At 43.4% G+C, this 20,079-nt stretch overlaps 1 protein-coding gene across 5 annotated transcripts in view; it reads right to left on the bottom strand.

The window, feature by feature from the left end:
• Nucleotides 1–20,079, bottom strand: part of LOC117259087 (Na(+)/H(+) exchange regulatory cofactor NHE-RF3-like) — a 267,423-nt gene that overhangs the window by 246,142 nt on the left and 1,202 nt on the right. For 3 of the 5 annotated variants that reach the window (XM_078166826.1, XM_078166827.1, XM_078166829.1), the window contains exon 2: nucleotides 2,960–2,987. The exons of 1 other annotated variant lie outside the window; for it this stretch is intronic. In XM_078166826.1, the coding sequence (XP_078022952.1) occupies nucleotides 2,960–2,987 (28 nt within the window). Of the gene's footprint in view, nucleotides 1–2,959; nucleotides 2,988–4,581; nucleotides 4,658–20,079 lie in introns of all 5 variants that reach the window. One more of the 5 variants, XM_078166828.1, reaches the window with a different exon arrangement.

Here is a 20,079-nt window from a genome sequence, read left to right as displayed (position 1 = left end):
ACTGAGCCCTTGTGGACTTCAGTCATACATACTGTGACAAGTTCACTGTCATCACCTAAGTTACAATCATTGTGACTACTGTCATATTCTGTCTGCTCATCTGTCCCTGCAAATAAGATATAAATCTCATGTGTAGGGTTGTTTTGTGAGTGAGCAAAACAAATTTCTGTACTACATACAGACTGCAGACATTCACATACAGAGATGTTTGTTAATAATGACCGAGCTATGAGTAACTAAATGGGATAGGCCTATTTGTTACATAGAACTAATATTACTTTGCCCACTTTTCTAGCATACACAACCTATAGGTAGGCAGCAATAATACAATGCGTTTTGATTACCCCTTACAGCCTATAATTCTATATATTTCTGTATCACAATGTTGTTGAAAATTATTTCTGGCCTACACGAATCAAGTATTGTTTTAATAGGCAAGCATAACTATTTTACATATACAAGTTCAGACTTTTTAGTCGGCTATTTTAAAAAACCCAAAAAACTACCGCGTCACATTGGTATTGCAATGAATTGTCGGTAAAAGTAAGTAAATCAGCAAAGACTGCTAAAGTCTGCACCCCAGGCAGACTCTCTGGAAGTCTGTAGAAAGTTCGCTTCAGGCATCTTGTGGACAGGTAGAACTGTGAATTTGGGCAGCCCTAAGCACTCCCAGACTTCTCAGGAACACGCCTGCAGAGTCAACATGTTTGCAAGTGCTGTGAAGTCTGGACATTTGGATTCAGCTTTGGACTCAAGTATGAACTGATTAGATTTTGGTGGTCATGGGTCAAAGGTCAGGTCACTGTGAGTTTGGGTGTTTCTCAAAGTCAAAGATCCTTCCCTGGGAGGACGGAAGGATCCTGCAGAGGCAAGGCAAGAGTCCATCCTAGCATTCAGTGAACACACATTGGAACAGGCTAATGAGTGTCTCTAGGTGTACTTGATTAATCCTCAGCAGACTGAGGCGGTTTCAGGGTACAGTGATCATTTTGGCACTCTCTAATGTTGTTATACAATTTTAAACAAATGTATCAGTATTGTGAGAATCACATGACTTTTAGAGAGAATATATTTCTGGATCATACTTAAGAGTAAGTCGAGTAATGAAGTAAAGACAACAGCTAAAACAGTTCTAAATTATCATTAACAGTATATACACAGACTCAGACACAGAATCATTCTGTCATTTCGAAGTGATACATATTTTGTGTGTGTCACCACACACTGCCCTACAATAATATGAATAGCGGATCTGATCTGATGAGCTCCACTACTCTGAAACAGCTGGCCGCTGCCTGTACATGATACCACCGTGTAATCCTCTGAAATAAGTTCACCGCAAAACAAATGAGTGATGCTGACCTGCAGGATATTCTAATGTCTTTACTGTGGCCGTCCTCACCACCATTTCCCCGAAAAATACACCTATTGAAACTGACAGAATGAAAGCAATTATCATGTCGTTATCATGTGAATAGTGTGGTGGGGGTGGGGGGACACTATGCTGTGAATGATTCATTTAAAAACGTTTATGTTTTATCTAAATCATGTTATTTCAGAAAATCTCATTATGTGTCAGTGGATGCATTGGAAAGTGTATATTATGAGGTTTCTGTCAATATTTTTTGTCACGCTTGTATGATAAAATCTCCTGGAGACATTAATCCAAATAAATTACATATTTATCTAAATCCTGCCGAGCTCCGCTGGGGCAGGTGTCATTGAAGAGGCCCCTCACTTCCAGCCAATTGTGTGCAAAGCATTGTGGGGAGTTTATACCCGTGGAGGATCCACAAATGCATCCTTCGAATATCTCTGAAAGAAAGATTCAGTCCTTCGTGAAACTCGGAAGATTCTTGACATTGGAACAGTCCTTTGGCAGGGTCTATGACATGGTGTCCTTCAAATCATTCTCTCATTCTTGTGAACCTAATATCTTGCTTGCACAAATGTCTTAAAATTTAGCACAAATATTCACTTGAAGTCAAGGATGAACTGAGCTCTCTCAGGTGCGGCTTTAAGATATTCTTGTCTCACTGTTTTTTGGTGTGACATTGCTTTGGTCAAGGGCTGTTTAGGCTTAGACAAAAAGCACTTGGACCAACAGGACCTATACATGCATTAAATGCAGGGATGTCAGGGTGAGCAGTTGGGGGTTCAGTGCCTTGCTCATGTGCACCTTGGCAGTGCCCAGGAGGCAAGCTGGCACCTCTCCAGCTGCCAATCCACGCTCCATTCTTGGTATGTACGGGGCCCCCAATTATGACACCAAGGAAGTGGTCTATACCCACAAACTGGTGCATACTTCTCTTCTTCTTTTGTTTGAGTTTAACCATACCTGTCCAATGTCAGTGACTTGTTGCTTTATGGTTTGCACACAGCATGCAAGTCTGCCCGTAAGGCTGCCCTTATATGGGTTTATCAGGGAGTTTCCCAATGTCAATTGCAAATAGCCTGGCATGCCCATCCATTTTAGAATTAAACGCAGTTCATCAACATACTCAGGTGGGCACATGTTTCATGAATCCCACATAGGATTTTCTAATTTTCCTCTTATTGCTTTGTGCAAGAACAAATATAAGAGAAAAATAAGAAAACATTAATGCAATGTTCTTGGTTTATGTTGAATTCTGTTTACATCATGTTTCAGTTCTGTGAGCAGCACAGATATAATTCTAGTTACCTCTATTGTTTAGGGATTGAAACAGAAACAGATATCTCCAAACCTGGACAAATCAAACTTTCTGCATAGAGACATAACAAAATGTGTTACTGACTTGTTTTATTTATTTGAACAGAACCTACCAATAATATTACTTTGATATGATAACTGGCATTAACGTCAGGTACAAAGGTTTTGTAGGGGGTGTCTAAACACAGGTGTGGTCCTTTAAAAAGCAGCAGAGTTCTGTTTTTAGGAGGTATTAGAAAAAGACAGTGTATCCAATGCTGTACTTACCGTGGAAATTCCATCGCTTCCTGGCAGCCTGTGGGAATGACAGAGACATAGTGAGATAGTGTGCCGTCCTGCAGCCAGTCAGCTGTAGCCTTGCTCTGCCATCATCTGAAGGACTTTTAGGTACATTCAAGTAATGTTCAGTCCCATGCCTTCATTCATGATTTACAATGAATGACAATAATCAGAGAAGTGATGTATCTTGACCAAAATTATTGAACAGAACTGCATCTCACTGTAATAGTGGCTGCTGCTTTTGGGTCCCCAGTCTTCATAGGGCCCAGTAGTTGAGTAGTTGATTTTAGTAGTTGATTTTAAATTTGCTCAGAAATTCCAGGTTACTGAATAAGTGCTTAGGACGGGAAAAAAAAACATTCAAACATTTTTCCTGGGGCTTCATAAGGACTTATTTCAGAGCACAATCATAAGTGGTTTTCCTTTTGACACCAAAAATTTAAGACAAACCACAGAACTGGCTCATGAAATATCAGCCTCGGTCAACTGTACAGTGGCATGCAAAAGTTAAGGCACCGGTGGTCAAAATTTTGTTTACTGTAAATAGTTAAAGGGGCAATAAGTGAAATTCATCATTTCTAGATTGAAGGAATTAAAAAATCGCTATGTGAAGAACTAGACGTGTAATTTCATCTGGAATATAGCATGACCTCACACACCCTCTCTCTGTGTTGATCTCCAGCCAATTGTTTACAAGCCGGTCCGGCTGCGCGTTCATGTACGTTCATGTGAATCGCTGCCTCCTCCCTCCTCTCGGAGCCCTTGGCCCTCCCTCCCTATAAAAGGCTACAGCCAGTGAGCAATGGCAGATGGCATGATGTTACCTGTAATAAATGTAATATACTTGCTGAGATGGAAGGAGGCTCAGTGACTAGAAGAGCTGGTAGAATCGCTCCATAGCTGTAGGTTACTCCAGTAGCCGGTGGCAGCCGACTAGTGCTAACTCCAGGAGCTAACGCTAACTATTCTCCGTGACCCTGGTGGGCTCACGGGCACGCAGGAGAGTAGGAACGTTAGCATGGTAGCCGACTAGTGCTAACTGCTAACGCTCCCGGGAGCTAACGCTAATGTTCCTACTCTTAGCCGTGAGCCCGACTCAAATAAATAAGGGCGGCTCAAATAAATAAGGGCGGCCATCGCCTCTCGATGTGGAAAGCCTATATACTAACATTCCACATTTAGGTGGTCTTCAGAGTTGTTGTCTTACCTTATGGTGTGTTTACCGTTTACCACTGCTTCCCAAAGCGCAGCCGAAATATCGCGAGAACAAGCAGCGATCTCATACCGTGCCCGAAATCTCGCGAGAACAGGCCGCAGCAGCTGCAAGGCAGAACTGGACAGTAGCCTGAAAGGTTCATTCATTTATTTTATGAAAGATTTATAGAATAATGGCTGACTTTTTGCCAGACTTCGACTTTGTGGAGGAGGAATTTGATTTTGCAGAGTTTTATGGCCACCCTTATTTATTTGAGCCAGAATACACTGACAAAGAGCTTCGTGAAATTGAAGAATGGAGGAGGAGAGAGAGAGAGGCACAACAGGTAGAGGACGACAGAGGAGGAATGGCTGCTGGAAGGCTTTAGCTCTGGAGATTGGCGGTGTAACGTTACCTGTGAATGCTGTACCCCAATGCCCACAGAAGAGGAATGCCTCTGTTGCAAGGAATGGGACCGGTTGCAGCCTTAGCTAAATGGTAAACAACAAACATGGCACCACACCGGTAAGGTAAGACAACACGTTTACATGTCGTTTTCTATATGTTCTCTGACATTTATCCTAACAATATGAGGCGGTCTTTGTGGAGAAAAAGCTTGTTTAGTGGACTAACTTTGCACTTAAAAGGATGCCCGTTCAATTACGTTTTAACAGGTCTGACGCTATGGCTGTATCTAGGCTAATGGTTAACATGCTAACTATTATTTCTATGTCACTAGTGACTTGAAACAAATATAGGACGATAGGAGACAGGTTGAAATAAACCGAAATTTCCCTTTAAGTAGAGGATAAACCGATCCTGACAAGAAGGCATTGAGTTAAACATGAAACATTTTTAACAAGATTACTGAATTATTTTTATTTTGTATAATTTTTGAATGAAAAAAATGAAAGGAGCACCATGCAAAAGTTTGGGCACCCCAAGACATTTGAACTCTCAGGCAACCGTTACCAAGGTCTCAGACCTTAATTAGCTTGTTAAGGCCATGGTTTGTTCCCAGTTATTGTTAGGAAAGGCCAGGTGATGTAAATTTCAAAGCTTTTTAAATATTCTGCCTCCTGAAACCTTGTCCCAACAATCAGCAGTCATGGGCTCCTCTGAACAGCTGCCTAGCAGTCTGAAAACTAAAATAACTGATGCCAACAAAGCTGGAGAAAGGTATAAGAAGATAGCAAAGTGTTTTTGGGTAGCTGTTTCCTCAGTTCATGATGTAATTAATAAATGGCAGTTAATTGTAGAGGTCAAGTTGAAGTCTGGAAGACCAAGAAAACATTCTGAGGGAGCTGCTCGATTGTGAAACAGGCAAATCAAAACTCCAGTTTGACTCCAAAAGACCTGCAGAAAGATTCCACATTCTCTGAAGTGGTGGTGCACTGTTCTACTGTGCACTGACACCTGCATAAATATGACATCATGGAAGAGTCATCAGAAGAAAATCTCTCCTGTGTCCCCACCCCAAAATTCAGGGTCAGAAGTTTGCAAAATAACATCTTTACAAGCCTGATGGTTTTTGGAAACAAGTCCTGTGGACTTTTTGGATGCAATCGGCAAAGGTATGTTTGGAGAAAAAAGAGAGAATTTCATGAAAAGAGAGGGTAGAATGGATTCAGTTATAATCCAGCAAATTCTGGAAGCAAATTTACATCATCTGTAAAAAAACAAAAAAAAAAAACAAAACAAAAAAAAACCTTCTACAACAGGACAGTTATCCAAAACACACCTTGAAATCTACAATGGTCTACCTCAAGAGGCGCAAGATGAAGGTTTGGCCATGGCCCTCACAGTCCCCCGACCTAAACATAATTAATAACCTCAAAATAGTAGTGTGTGCAAGACAGTCCAAGAATCTTACAGAGCTAGAAACTCCCCCAAACAAGAATCAAAAGACTCTTAGCTGGATACAAAAAACATTTAGAAAGTGCACTACCTTCAAAAGGGGGCACTACTGAGTACTGACCCTGCAGGGAGCCCAAACCTTTGCTTCAGGCCCTTTTCCTTTTTTGTTATGTAAAAGATTGAAATTTAAAAGCAATCTTTCTTAAAATATTGAAGAAATATGTCATCTTTAACTTTTTGCCCTTTGGAGATCAGTTCATCCTCTGCTTACTTAACTACTCACAGTAAACAAATTTTTGACCAGAGTTGCCCAAACTTTTGCATGCCACTCTACATGTTTTCGTCTTGACTTAAAACTATGGTGACTAGAGTCACAGAACTTGAGATTGAGGTGGGACATAAAAATAGGACCTCAGCTTATTATGTCAAATTGCAAACTGAATGTTTAACAACTCTTCTCCATTTGACCAAATTTACCATTTACATACAGTCTCTTTCAAGATAAACATTCTACATTAGTACAACACTGCGAATTGTCTTTTTTTTTTTTCCTTTAACAACTAACGTACATGGTTGGGTTTAGGCAAACAAAACTCGTGGTTAGGATTAGGCAACAAAAGCACATGGTTGGGTTTCAGAAAAAAAGAACAGGGTTTGGCTTTACAATCTTACAGGACATGAACACCGCTCTCCCAGGTGAAAGTCGGTGTTTGTTGGACATATCCACCACACCTCCCACTCGGACATTTGCCACCTTGACTTTCATTCTTATCTCGACTCGTTTCCCCCTGATGCCACAGAGCGCCATTAAACTATAACGGCAACCAGCTGCGTATCATGCCAGTGTTAAAGGATGGTTTTTTTCGTCAGCGTCTGATGCTGCAAGTCACTGCTCAAGTGATTTTGACGGCTTTAGAGTAAGTATGGGTTGAGTAATGACAATCCTGCAACAGGTCAGTACAACAGAGGATACAAATTCAGAAAATTCACCTGGAGAGCATGGTTCGGATTTGGAAGGGCGATAAATAATAGCAACAGCTACTGGATTTCTACCACAGATTTTAAACACAAGTACCTCCAAGCTTCAGAAATTGCTAATAGAGAGTAGACTTCATTTAAAGTGCTTTTTGTAAGGAACTGCAACACCACCACCTCAGTCACATGGCCTCAGCAAGCTGAAATTATTATAGTCAGCACGGCATAATTCAGTCAGTTAGCTGTATTTATTTGGCTTTAACCAGACGCCTGCGCTACGAAGCCAGTTCAACTTATGCAGGATATCTTCTCGTTATCTGGTTTGATTAACCCTAACATTGGCTGTCTGGATAACCGGTACTACAAAGCTGGTTATCAAGTAGGTCAGATTCGTAGGGGAGAAAAAGACAGCCTCCATGTGGCCTCCCCCGCAAGTAGCTAAAGGGTAGTTGCAAGGTTGCATGCTTTCCAAGCGAAACACATGTCTTCACAACGTCCACAGACCGCAGCGCTAGCGCTCCTACAGCTCAACGTTGAAGGCCTCACCTTCACCATGATCAAAGTCCTTGAGCAAATAGCCAACAAAAACAATGCAACCGTGATCATCCTGCAGGAGACCCACATGAAAAACAAGAACATCCTGAGGGTCCCTGGAAACACCTTGGCCGGTTACATTGCCAATAAACATCACGTCATAGCCACATTCGTGCACAACACCATGGCCTGGTCAGCTGCAGGGCAATCCCCAGAGGGGGCAGAAGTGGAATGGATAGCCACCAAAGTGCAGGATACTACCATTGTTAACATCTACAAGCCACCCCCAAGTAGACTTGAACATGAACAGGGGGCAACTGATGTGGAAGAGGCGTTGATGATAGCAGACCGTCGTGAGCGTGCCAGGATTGTCCTACTCCCCCCTGCTCTCAATTCGCCACCAACTAGTGTTATGGACTGTAATGCAACGGCGAAGCTCATCCATGCCGTTCAACACCTCACTTCGAGGATGGACAGTTTACAGGCTGAGGTGAGAGACCTGAGAGCACGTAATCCTGAGACCGAGTATGGCAGACAGGGCTCCCCCTTTCCTGGGGTTCGTCTGCAGGACCCAGGGGTGCGCAGAGAGCAATGGCATGCCTGCCACTGTGACTGTAGTGGGTTTGGCTGCAGGCCCGCCACCAGAGATTTCCAGATGGATGACCGCTCGAGCAGCCGTTCTCCACAGCACAGACTACAGGGAGGATACAACAACAGGGACTGTTCTCCACGGGAGCGAGGGACCCGAGACACCACAGCTGGCTTCTCACCACGCCGACCAGACAGCGAGGGCCCATAGGGGACACACTTCGCAGAGGAACGACAGCCGAGGCATGGAGTGAGGTTTTTATCTCCCTCCCGTCGATCTCCATCTCCATCCCTGCACGGACCGGAACAGGGAAACTCCCAGTAGCTGGCATCAAGACCCGGATGCCAGTTTTGCCACCACAGGGTCAAAATGACAACTCAGCAGCAGCAGTTTCGGACCCCATGATGGACTCCTGTTTGGTGGGTGAGTCCAAGGCTACAGCTTATGTTAAAGGACTGGTAGAGGGGGTTTATGTGACTGTGCTGATGGACTCTGGCTCAAATGTTTCACTGATTTCTGAGGAGTTCAAAATGTCCATCCCAGCCTTACGTAAATGTGTGTTAAATACACAGTGCATGTTTGCACGTGCAGTAAATGGACAGTTATTGGACACTTTAGGTACAGTGGCCCTTCCCATACGGTTGGGTGGCAAGCCTTATGAGTAGACTGTGCATGTAGTGCGGGGGGCAACACAGGCTACAGACTCACGCTATTTTGGATGTGGGTCGTGGACTGCTCTGTCTTGAAGACATTAACATTCCTCTCCTGTAGGCCACAGACTTTATCTCAGAATGTTGTAATATTTCTATGTCCATTGATGCTACTATTCCACCTTTTAGCGAAATGATTGTCCCTGTTTAGGTGGAGCCCCCCCGCTCTGCTGGACCAACCATTGACTCTTATCTGGGCTATTTGGAGCCTGAGGTGCGTGACAACATGGGGCTGGTGGTTGCACGTACAGTAGTGCCAGTAAAGAATGGGTGCACTGTGGCGTGGCTGCTCAACCCAACTGACCAGGAACTGAAACTACGCCCCGGCTCCCACCTGGGGGTATTTCACCATGTTAATGAATGTGACATACTCACCCCTGCAGAGGCTTTTGATTCTTTACAGGTGGATGCCCCCCTGGTGGATGTGACTGACTGTCTGTTGTCTGATGAACAGAGGCAACAGCTACAGGCCTTGCTGGGGAAACATCAGGGAGTGTTCAGCCCTGGACAAGCCTGATCAAACACCACATTCAAAAAGGTAGCCACCCCCCAATAAAGCGACAGGCCTACCGTACCTCCCCCGAAAAGCAGAGGGAAATAAACACACAAGTGCAGCGCCTCTTGGAGGATGGCATCATTGAGGAGAGCTGTAGCCCCTGGTCCTCTCCTGTGGTGTTCGTCAGGAAAAAGAATAACACGTGGAGATTCTGTGTGGATTACAGGGGTCTCGATGCTGTGACAGTTAAAGACTCTCACCCGCTGCCGCGGGTGGATGATACATTGGACGCCCTAGCGGGAGCCATCTGGTTCATCGTCCTGGACTTTTCGGACGGCTACTGGCAGGTGGAAGTGGCACAGGAGGACTATGAAAAGACCGCTTTCACCACTGGCTAGGGGCCTGTACCAGTCCAGATCCATGCCCATGGGCCTCAATTCAATTCAATTCAATTCAATTTTATTTATAAAGCCCAATATCACAAATCACAATTTGCCTCACAGGGCTTTACAGCATACGACATCCCTCTGTCCTTAAGACCCTCACAGCGGATAAGGAAAAACTCCACAAAAAAAAACCCTTTAACGGGGAAAAAAAACGGTAGAAACCTCAGGAAGAGCAACTGAGGAGGGATCCCTCTTCCAGGACGGACAGACGTGCAATAGATGTCGTACAGAACAGATCAGCATAATAAATTAACAGTAATCCATATGACACAATGAGACAGAGAGAGAGAGAGAGAGAGAGAGAAAGAGAGAGATGCAGGTAATGACAGTAGCTTACAACAACATTAATGAAAGTAATAATATTATAGTTATAGTTCTGGCTACTGTGGTACAATATGTTGAAAGTATGTATTAATATCTGACAGTATACTTGTGTGACAATAGTCATATGTGTATAATAACAGTAGAAGTATGACTAATGACTAATGATGGCAGCAGCAGCAGGAGGCATCTGGCAGGACCACGGCAGCAGCACAACCACACACGTCACACTGTCCAGGCACCGCTGCGGTATGAGTTATTCTGAGAGACAGTGGAGCACAAAGGCTCCGGAGAAGAAGCCGAGTTAGTGACATCCAGAATGGCCGAGTTAGCAAGATGCAGTAATAGGATGAGAGTGAGAGAGAGAGAGAGAGAGAGAGGGAGAGAGAGGGAGAGAGAGGGAGCCCGGTGTATTATAGGGGGTCCTCCGGCAGACTAGGCCTAAGTCAGCCTAACTAGGGGCTGGTACAGGGCAAGCCTGAGCCAGCCCTAACTATAAGCTTTATCAAAGAGGAAAGTCTTAAGTCTAGTCTTAAATGTGGAGACGGTGTCTGCCTCCCGGACCGTAACAGGAAGATGATTCCACAGGAGAGGAGCCTGATAGCTGAAGGCTCTGGCTCCTGATCTGCTTTTGGAGACTTTAGGGACCACGAGTAACCCTGCGTTCTCAGAGCGCAGTGTTCTGGTGGGATAATATGGCACTATGAGCTCTCTAAGATATGACGGAGCTTGACCATTTAGAGCTTTATAAGTTAACAGTAGGATTTTAAATTCAATTCTGGATTTTACAGGGAGCCAGTGCAGAGAAGCTAAAACAGGAGAAATATGATCTCGTTTCTTAGTTCCTGTTAGTACACGAGCTGCTGCATTCTGAATTAGCTGGAGAGTTTTTAAGGACTTACTAGAGCTACCTGATAATAGAGAGTTACAGTAATCCAGCCTTGAGGTAACAAAAGCGTGGACCAATTTTTCTGCATCTTTTCGGGTCAGGATAGGCCTAATTTTCGCAATATTACGCAGATGAAAAAATGCAGTCCGTGAGGTTTGCTTTAAATGAGAATTAAAAGACAAATCTTGATCAAATATTACTCCGAGGTTTCTTACGGTAGTGCTAGAGGCCAGAGCAATGCCATCTGGAGAAACTATGTCATCAGATAAAGAGTCTCTGAGTTGTTTGGGGCCAAGATCACTAATGGACCGACGAGCCGCCCCCCTCAGTCATCTCACGGGAAAGGACGTCCCGTTTAAATGGACAGCGGACTGCCAGGAGGCATTTGAGTTCCTACAGGACGCTCTCTGTGCTGGACCTATCATGGGTCACCTGGACTTCACCCAACATTTCACACTGTACACCGATGCTTCAGATTGCTGTGGGGGCAGTGTTGGCGCAAGAAGCTAACGGCCTGGAGAAGGTGGTGGCCTATGCTAGTCACTCCCTCACGGCCGCTGAACAGCGATGGTCTACATATGACAGGGAGTTGTGGGCGATAGTGTGGGCTGTTCGTAACTTCGGGCATTACCTGGGTCTTCACCCGTTTACTATTGTTACAGATCACCGGCCGTTGCTAGGCCTGCGACGGCTCCCTATTGACAATGACAGAACGGGGCGCCGCAGCTGTTGGGCCCTGGAACTGGACCCATACGACTGGGTCATCGTGCACAAAAGTGGGGCCCGACACACTAACGTAGATGCTCTTTTGCGCAGGCCCGTCCTCAGTGCACAGCAATTGGTCTGTGAAGCCCCCTGTGCCACACACCCACTCTCATGGACACGGGCACCCAAACACTCATGGACAATGACCCCAGCACTGTGTGTGCCGTCGACGCCCCCACCTCAACCCCTGCAGTGGACCATGGCTCTAGCCCCCATTCTCCTCCTGAACCTCAGGCTCATACTGACCAGGCCTTAATCTACACCCTGTCACACAATGGCTCCACCCATATGGAAAAGAAATAGAAAAAACAAAAAGTTCCATCACCTTCAGTTTATGTTTTATGTATTGTGCATCATATAAGGCTTATATGATTTAGTCTTGAAAGTGGCCACTTTTGCATTTTTTTCATACAAGAAAATAAAAAGAATTACATAAGAATCATGTCAAATCTATGTATGCGGTATATAAGGAAAGTACATGTCAAAGGATGTTTTCCATACGTGTTACATATAATTTTTGCAGTTTTTCCTATATGTCTGTTTTAAAGACATATGCTTTACATATATAAACAAATACCATTATATATATGTTTTCTGTATGTAAAGTCAATATATTTTACAGGGGAATTATGCTTTATTTATATGCTTTATATAAGCTCGTTAAAGGTAAAGTTCCACTGATTGTCACACACCTGAGTGTGTGAAATTTGTTCTCCGCATTTGAATCATGTGGTGATCTAACCCCCCAATTCCAACCCCTGATGCTGAGTGCCAAGCAGGGAGGCAATGGGTCCCATTTTGATAGTCTTTGGTATGACCCAGCCGGGGATCGAACCCATGACCTCCCAGTCTCAGGGCAGTAACTCTACCACTAGGCCACTGAGCTGATTATATGTCATTTAACAAAAACCAGTAGGGTATAAAAACATATATGAATATGTACCATTACATATAGTTTTTTTTTGTATGTTAAGGGACATAATGTCATGATAAACTATGTTTGCTTTATGAATTCTTAAATGTCAGCCTATGAAATTTGAAATAAGATTATAAAAAATACATACTTTATATATATATATATATATATATGAATCTATACAGTCAGTTTCATATAAGTTTCTGTCATAAGAAACACATGACTCACATATGAAAGTGACAAGACTTAATTTGTCCCTTTACTACTGCAATTGGATCAAACTGTGTAACAAACTAGCAATGCACTAACTGCTTGGTCAGCTCCCAGAACAACTACTTTCTACCGTTCAAATTACATAAATGCAGTCTATAAATGTTGTCTTTCATTACCTGTAATACTGAAAAAATGGCTGTTAGGCAAATTTTTAATTCAACGAACTTTATTCGCAAAACAAATTAGGCATAGTCACTTATATTGACTAATATTTACCACTGCTGAACAATAATCATTTCACATGGAACAGTGTGTTTGTTTTCAACAACCTGAGTACTGGAATTACACAACAAACAACAAACAGCAACAAAGCTCAATTTAAGGGGATGCTTTACTTTTGGCACTGAGCTCTGTGATCTTGGCATTGATTGTGATGCCAATGCTGGAGGGTTGGGTCCCTGCCACCTCTTAAGAGTTGCATCTACAGTTCTATATATATAACGATTTCTACAAGAATGGGATGAATAGTCTTTTTCAATCTCTGCATTACACTGAATACATTCGACAGGGATTTTGAATATTTGCTGTGTTGATTTAATCATTTTTCCTAACTTATTGGATATAATTGCTCCTAAAATGTTAAACAATATTACCCATGTAATAATTTTAGGAAAATTAATTAGTTTAGAGAGAAGGATAGATAGATAGCCTTTTATTGTCCCATGGGGAAATTTGTTTTCACAAACTGCCACTTGTCACTGTCACGGTCATTTGGTTACACAAAAACATCACCAACAAACACCATTCACAATACCACCAAACATTGAACAACATATCAATACACACACAATGCACGAACACCACCAGACATGAACAACCGACACATAAATATCACACTCAGGAGGGCTGGGTCCATACAAGGTTATTGGGGGAGGTTATTGAGTGCAGAAATGGCAGACGGGACAATGATGCCTGGTTTTGCAAAAATGCTAAACTTAGCAACATTTTAACAGTCCTTTGTCATAACATGTTGAAAACCTGCTTTCAGTCAACTCATATGCTTTTCCCTTCAATTTTATTATCAGATTATGTTGTTTCATGTTTGTGGCACCACAAGTAAATCTTGTAAGTATTTTCTATAATACTTACAAGAGTTTAGTTTCACTGATTATTGTCCAACTCATATAAGTTTGATATTACATTTTTCTACTAAGGATATTGTATGTGGAATTACTGTCATATAATGTTCTTATAAGTACCCAAGTCATACAAGTTTCATTTTGTACAAATTTAATAAGGATCTTATATCTAGTTTCACTGTCGTATGCATTACATACAAGTTTCAGACAAAGGAGATACAAACTTTATAAAATTTATCTATATCTTTTCCATATGGGCAGTGTCAGGGAGCTCCAGCGGAAAGATACAGATATCGGACAAGTTCTGGCCTGGCTGGAGAATGGTCAGAGAGCCCCTAGGTGGAGGTTGAAAGGTGCTAGTCAGGGTTTAAGAAGACTGTGGCATGAGTTTCCCCAACTAACTTTCACTGATGGACTGTTATACAGTTGTGTGGCTGTCTGTTGTGGGGTGTAGTGTAAGATTTAATCATTAATCATTAAACAGTAGAGTTGATCAAGGTTGAAGTTCATCTAGTAATGTTTCCTTTTATGTATCCATGTGTGGCAAAACACTTTTACACAAGTTCATGTATTCAGATATTGAGAACACACACACACACACATACCATACCAAGTACTGCCTGGAAGTGTAATAATGCACACACACACACACTAAAGTTTATATTGCATGAAGGCACAGGAGACCTTATAGTAATAGTCCCCAAGTTCCATATGTTTTTAAAAAATGAGGTGAAACTGAGTTCAAACCTAATGGTGGGAGAGTTTGGGGATTTCCAGGATGAGGTAAAAAAGATTACACCATTAAGACATGTCCAGGCATGATCCGGACAAAAGCAAAAAGGCCTGCCACCAATAGGTTTGGGCTCAGGAAGGAAGGGCTAAAGGAAAAAGGGTGGAGATTCTCTCAAATCTTCACCAGCATAAAAGGGAGAGCTCAGAAAGCGAAACTTCAGTCTTGCTCCAGAGCCTGATTCATGAGTTGTATGTGTTGAAGCTTGTGAACACATTAAACTCGATTGTACCAGATTCTATTTGTCTCCAGTGTTTCTCTAAGTGTCAGCCAACTGAACCTGAAATACTAAATCAATTGAAGAGAAGGCGAAGACGAAGTCGGGAGCCATCTGGCCCAATTCCAGGCACCGATTTTCGCTTCTACAGGGGCCGGACTACACAGATTGTGGTCCCCGCTGTATTGGTCCCCGAGGTTCTGGGACACTTGCATGGCACCCCTCTGACGGCTCACCTGGCCTATGAACGGGTCAGGAGTGTATGTTATTGGCCCAATAGGTACAGTGATATTCATGGTGTGAGCAATGTTATGCCTGTCAAAGGAGGAAGTCCCCAGTTCCCCAACACCATGCCCCTATGAGGACTTCGCAGGCAGAGAGAGCTTTTCAACGTGTCGCGGCCAACATACTCGAGTTGGCGGTCACATCTAAACACAGCCTGTTTTGGTTGTCGAGGACTATTTCACCAAGTTCATTAACCTGTATGCCATCCCCAATCAAAAAAAACACCACAGTTGCTAAGTGTCTCTTTAAGGACTACATTTTGGAACATGGTGTGATGGAAACACTGCACACAGACATGGGTAGGCAGTTTGAATCAGATGTGGTGAGACATTTGTGCAGGATGTTGGGTGTAAAGAAAACACACACCACACCATACAATCCAAAATCTGATGGTATGGTGGAAAGATTTAATAGGACACTTATCGATCAGCTGGCAAAAACATGGGGGGTGGCTGGCATGTGATGGGGAATGGGACTCTTTGCTGTCACAGTCGCGTTTGCATACAATACCAGTGTGCATTCCAGCACAGGGTTCACACCTTACTTCCTCACACACGGCAGGGAGGCCTGGACACCTGTGGATGTGGTGCTGGGTCGCCAGTGCAGAGCGACCTGGTGCAAGGCCCCCCAGAGGACTTTGCTATTTCTCTCCTCAAGCGCTTGGACACAGAGTTTAGTCAGACAAATGACAACAATCTTGTGGCAAGCAGGAGACAAAAGACTTTCTATGACACCAAGCTAAGACACAAACCTTACGAGGTCGGGGATCTTGTCTGGTTGAATGACCCCACAGAGAGCCGCCGTAAACTGGCTCCCCACTGGAAGGGGCCTTACTTGGTACAGCGGCGAATGGACAGGGATGATGAGGTGGGGGTCACTTATCAGATTAGTAGCCCGTTCGGGGGGGGGCCCCCTCTCCAAACCATTCACTATGACAGGCTGCGGCGCTACAACCTGCCCGTGGCTTTTCCCTTGGCGGGCCCATCAAAAACTCCCCTCTCCCCTCCTACCTCACACATAATGAAGACACTGGAGAGGCTGATCCTCCGACACCTGAGGCCTCAAGTGGAACACACCTAAGACCCCCTCCAGTTTGCCTACCAGGAGTGCATTGGAGTGGAGGACGCAGTTCTCTACATGCTCCACCAGGCTTATTCTCACTTGGATGAGTCCAGTGGCTATGTGAGACTGATGTTCTGTGACTTCTCCAGTACATTTAACACCATCCAACCCCACATTCTGCGGGACAAACTTGAGGGGATGGGGGCAGACTCCTACCTCACCTCCTGGGTCTCAGACTACCTGACGGGCTGACCACCGTTCATCAGGTTGGAGAACTGTGTGTCTGAGACAGTCCTGAGCAGCACTGGGGCTCTGCAGGGGACAGTACTGGCACCTTTCCTATTTACCCTGTATACGGCAGACTTCAGCTCCACTCTGACTCCTGCCATGTCCAGAAGTACTCGGACGATACTGTTGTCATGGCGTGTATCCGGGTTGAAGGGGAAGGTGAATATAGGGAGCTGGTGTGGACCTTCTCTCACTGGAGTGGCATGAACCACCTTGTGATGAACACCTCCAAGACCAAGAAGATGGTCACTTCCTTCGCAGGCTGCGGTCCTTCAACGTGTGCAGTGACATGCTATACAAGTTTTATAAATCAGTGGTGGAGAGCTCTCTGCTATACGCTGTAGTCTGCTGGGGAGGAAGCCTGACGGACAGAAACAGGAAACGGCTAGTTAAGCTCATCCGGAAAGCAGGCTCAGTGCTGGGCAGGAGCCTGGACTCGGTGGAGACCATCACAGAGAGATGTCTGAGGAGCAAGATGCAGGGCATACTAGACTGTGATAATCATCCACGGCACTGCATCTTGGCTGGACAGAAAAGCAGCTGCAGCCATCGTCTCCTGTCACTGCGGTGCAGGACTGAGAGGTTCAGGAGGTCCTTCATCCCGACAGCCATCAGACTCTTAAATGCCTCAGTTGGGGAAGGGAGCACATAGCTCATTTCCCCACTACATCCGCACACCCTCCTGCACTTTTGCACTTTGTACCTTCTAATAGTGTACACTGTTTACATGTAGACAATTTTTATTTTATTTTATTTTTATTCTATTTTTACTTTTATATTTATATTTGTATTTATATTACTCGTTCTTGTACTCTTTTATGTGTCTTATATGTGCCTTGTGCTCTTTTATGTGCCTTAGCCACTGGACACAACAATTTCCCTACGGGGATTAATAAAGTATCTATCTATCTATCTATCTATCTATCTATCTATCTATCTATCTATCTACTGCACTGCAGGGAGATGCTGCCTCTCCTGGTAGCCCTGCAGGCATGTTCCCCTCTAACACGGACATGGACTGTGATCTTGAGCCGGGTGCGGGTTCATGTGATCCCCCTGAACATGCACTTGCCCCACCTAGGTTCTCCCGGGCTTGTAGGTCATTGCGACCCCCGGTACACATTATGGACCATGTGATGGACTGACTGTTTCATATGTGCTCATGTGTTTCTGATTCCCTGTGTTCTTGTAGGGGTAGCATGTATGGGGGGTAGTAGCTGTTATGTGTTTTGGGGGGATATGTTGCCGTTATGTTCTGGTACTTGTATTATCTGTAGATTCAGGGTAACACAGATAGTTACATGTTTTGTTGACTGAATGCTTACCACATGATGCCTGCTTATGCTGTATGTTTTGTGGTTTTTTTCTCTCCCCCTGTGTATTCTAACATGCATACAGTTATCCTTGTTTTTGTTTTTTTCTCTACAGTTTATTGTGTGCATAGAAATGGGGACATTTTTTTCAGTAAGGGGGGACGCATGTAAGTGTAGGATTGAGCAACTGTTGATTATTGATGCCTGGAGAGAGCGGGCACAGTTTTATAATGTCAGAGAAAAGTGACGTTGTGGGGGTACGGTGAGTTTTTGTTGCCTGTGAGAGTTAATAAACGGAGGCATTGATCCTGGCGCTCCAAGAGTTCAAGTTCGTGAGTTTTTGTGTATTTAGAGTATCTTTGAAGCCCCATACACCTTGGACGCTACACTAACACTGTATATTACACATATGTTGATCACTTGTGTACTGTATTTGTGAGAACGAATCATGTGGCTGTTTGAAAACTCAGAACAGCAGGCTGTCTTAGATCACTCGAGGCAGCTGTGGCTTAGTGTCTAATTGCATCTTCCAAGACAGTTATATCTTAAGCAGACAAACTCAACACAATCCATGAATCTATGAAACAAGCATAGAGTCAAATTATGATTTAGCAAATCACTCTATATGTTCACAATGAATGTACCATATATTTAAAGGTACTTTAAATCAGAAGTATCTGTAATGTGTAGAAATCAAGACTATGAGATACTAGGTAGGTCAGTGTATTGCTCGTTAGTCTAACTTTTAAAAAATACAATCCATTTTCCTGTAGTCTGTCATTAATTAAGTTTTACAAAGCAAGTCCTGAGATAAAAATTGTAACCGATAATCATTTTGACTTGGGACACATGAAATATTTAAAGCAAGATAATGTAGTTGATATTAAATGTATGCCCCTCTGAATGTAGTGAAGGGTACATAAGAAGTGGCATTAAACAGAAGTACTCAAGTACAACTTCCTCAAATCTGTAGTAAAAAGTTGCTAAACAAATTCCATGTACAGACCCAAACCAAAAATGTATTAGTAATTCTCTCTTGCTTTCCAACTTCAAGTCTGCCTCAAGTCTTGTCTCTAAAACAGGTCACTGCAAACAGGAGTAGCGGATTAATCTACATCTGATGCTGCAGTTTTGGACCCAGCACACTGGGCGGATTAGGGGAAGATAGATGAGGAAGTAGGTTGTGTCAGTGGGAGGAGCTTAGGTTAGAAAAGCCCAAGCTAGAAGTGTGTAGGCTTTCTTGGGTTTCACCTCCTCTCTGAAGCACATGCACTGAGATCAAGCATGTGGTGATTTGATTTTTATTAAGTGTTATATGTCAATTGAGTAACAAACTTGCATCTTTGTACTCCTCTCAGCAAAGCTGATTTAATACAGCTCCCTTTCCACTCAAATACACAACTGTGGTAATTAAAATACTTTAGGTAAGTCATGGTTTTATGTTAATGTCAGTCAGCAAAATGTCATTATATTTACCATGACTACTAGGAATTGTTTGAAGATTATAATCTGCCAAATTTAGCTAAATGATCAAATTGAAAGAACACCTGGGAAACCAGGGCTGTAAACTTGTTTTCTGCTCATGGATACTGTGCAATGTTAGATTATATATGTATTGAAGACTGGTTGATTGTTTTCTTGTTGTATAGCAGCTGATAAGCCCAAACCATTTCTGGAGGACACACACCCTTATGGCTGCCTGGGTTATGTGAACTTCAATTTCTGGTATTTATTGAAAATGTGTGTTAATCATAAATGATGAAAATCGAAATCTTTGTACATTTATTATGGGCTCCAGCTAATTTATCTGTCTTTGTCTTTTAATTCCAGTCAACCGTGGATTATTATCCACCTGATTTTATTGTTTGTACTGCCGTTTTTTTAAACAATCTTAAGAAAATTAACTCTGGTCCTCCTGTCCTTCTGTAGGGTTTCCTGGTGGCAGCCAGTGGGGACACCAAGGACACTTGCATATGGTGTGACACCAGGGTTTGCAGTTGTGGTGTGTAGCGCTAATGGAGTGTGACCACCTTTGGATTGAGTGAAGGGGGTTTTGTGGTTAACCTGTAATTATTTGCCTTTGGTGCCCCATTGTGCTGTCCCTGTGA

Source organism: Epinephelus lanceolatus, chromosome 4 (genome assembly GCF_041903045.1).
Source record: "Epinephelus lanceolatus isolate andai-2023 chromosome 4, ASM4190304v1, whole genome shotgun sequence".
In the NCBI taxonomy this organism is placed as follows: domain Eukaryota; kingdom Metazoa; phylum Chordata; class Actinopteri; order Perciformes; family Serranidae; genus Epinephelus; species Epinephelus lanceolatus.
This window is presented reverse-complemented; position numbering and strand designations above follow the sequence as displayed.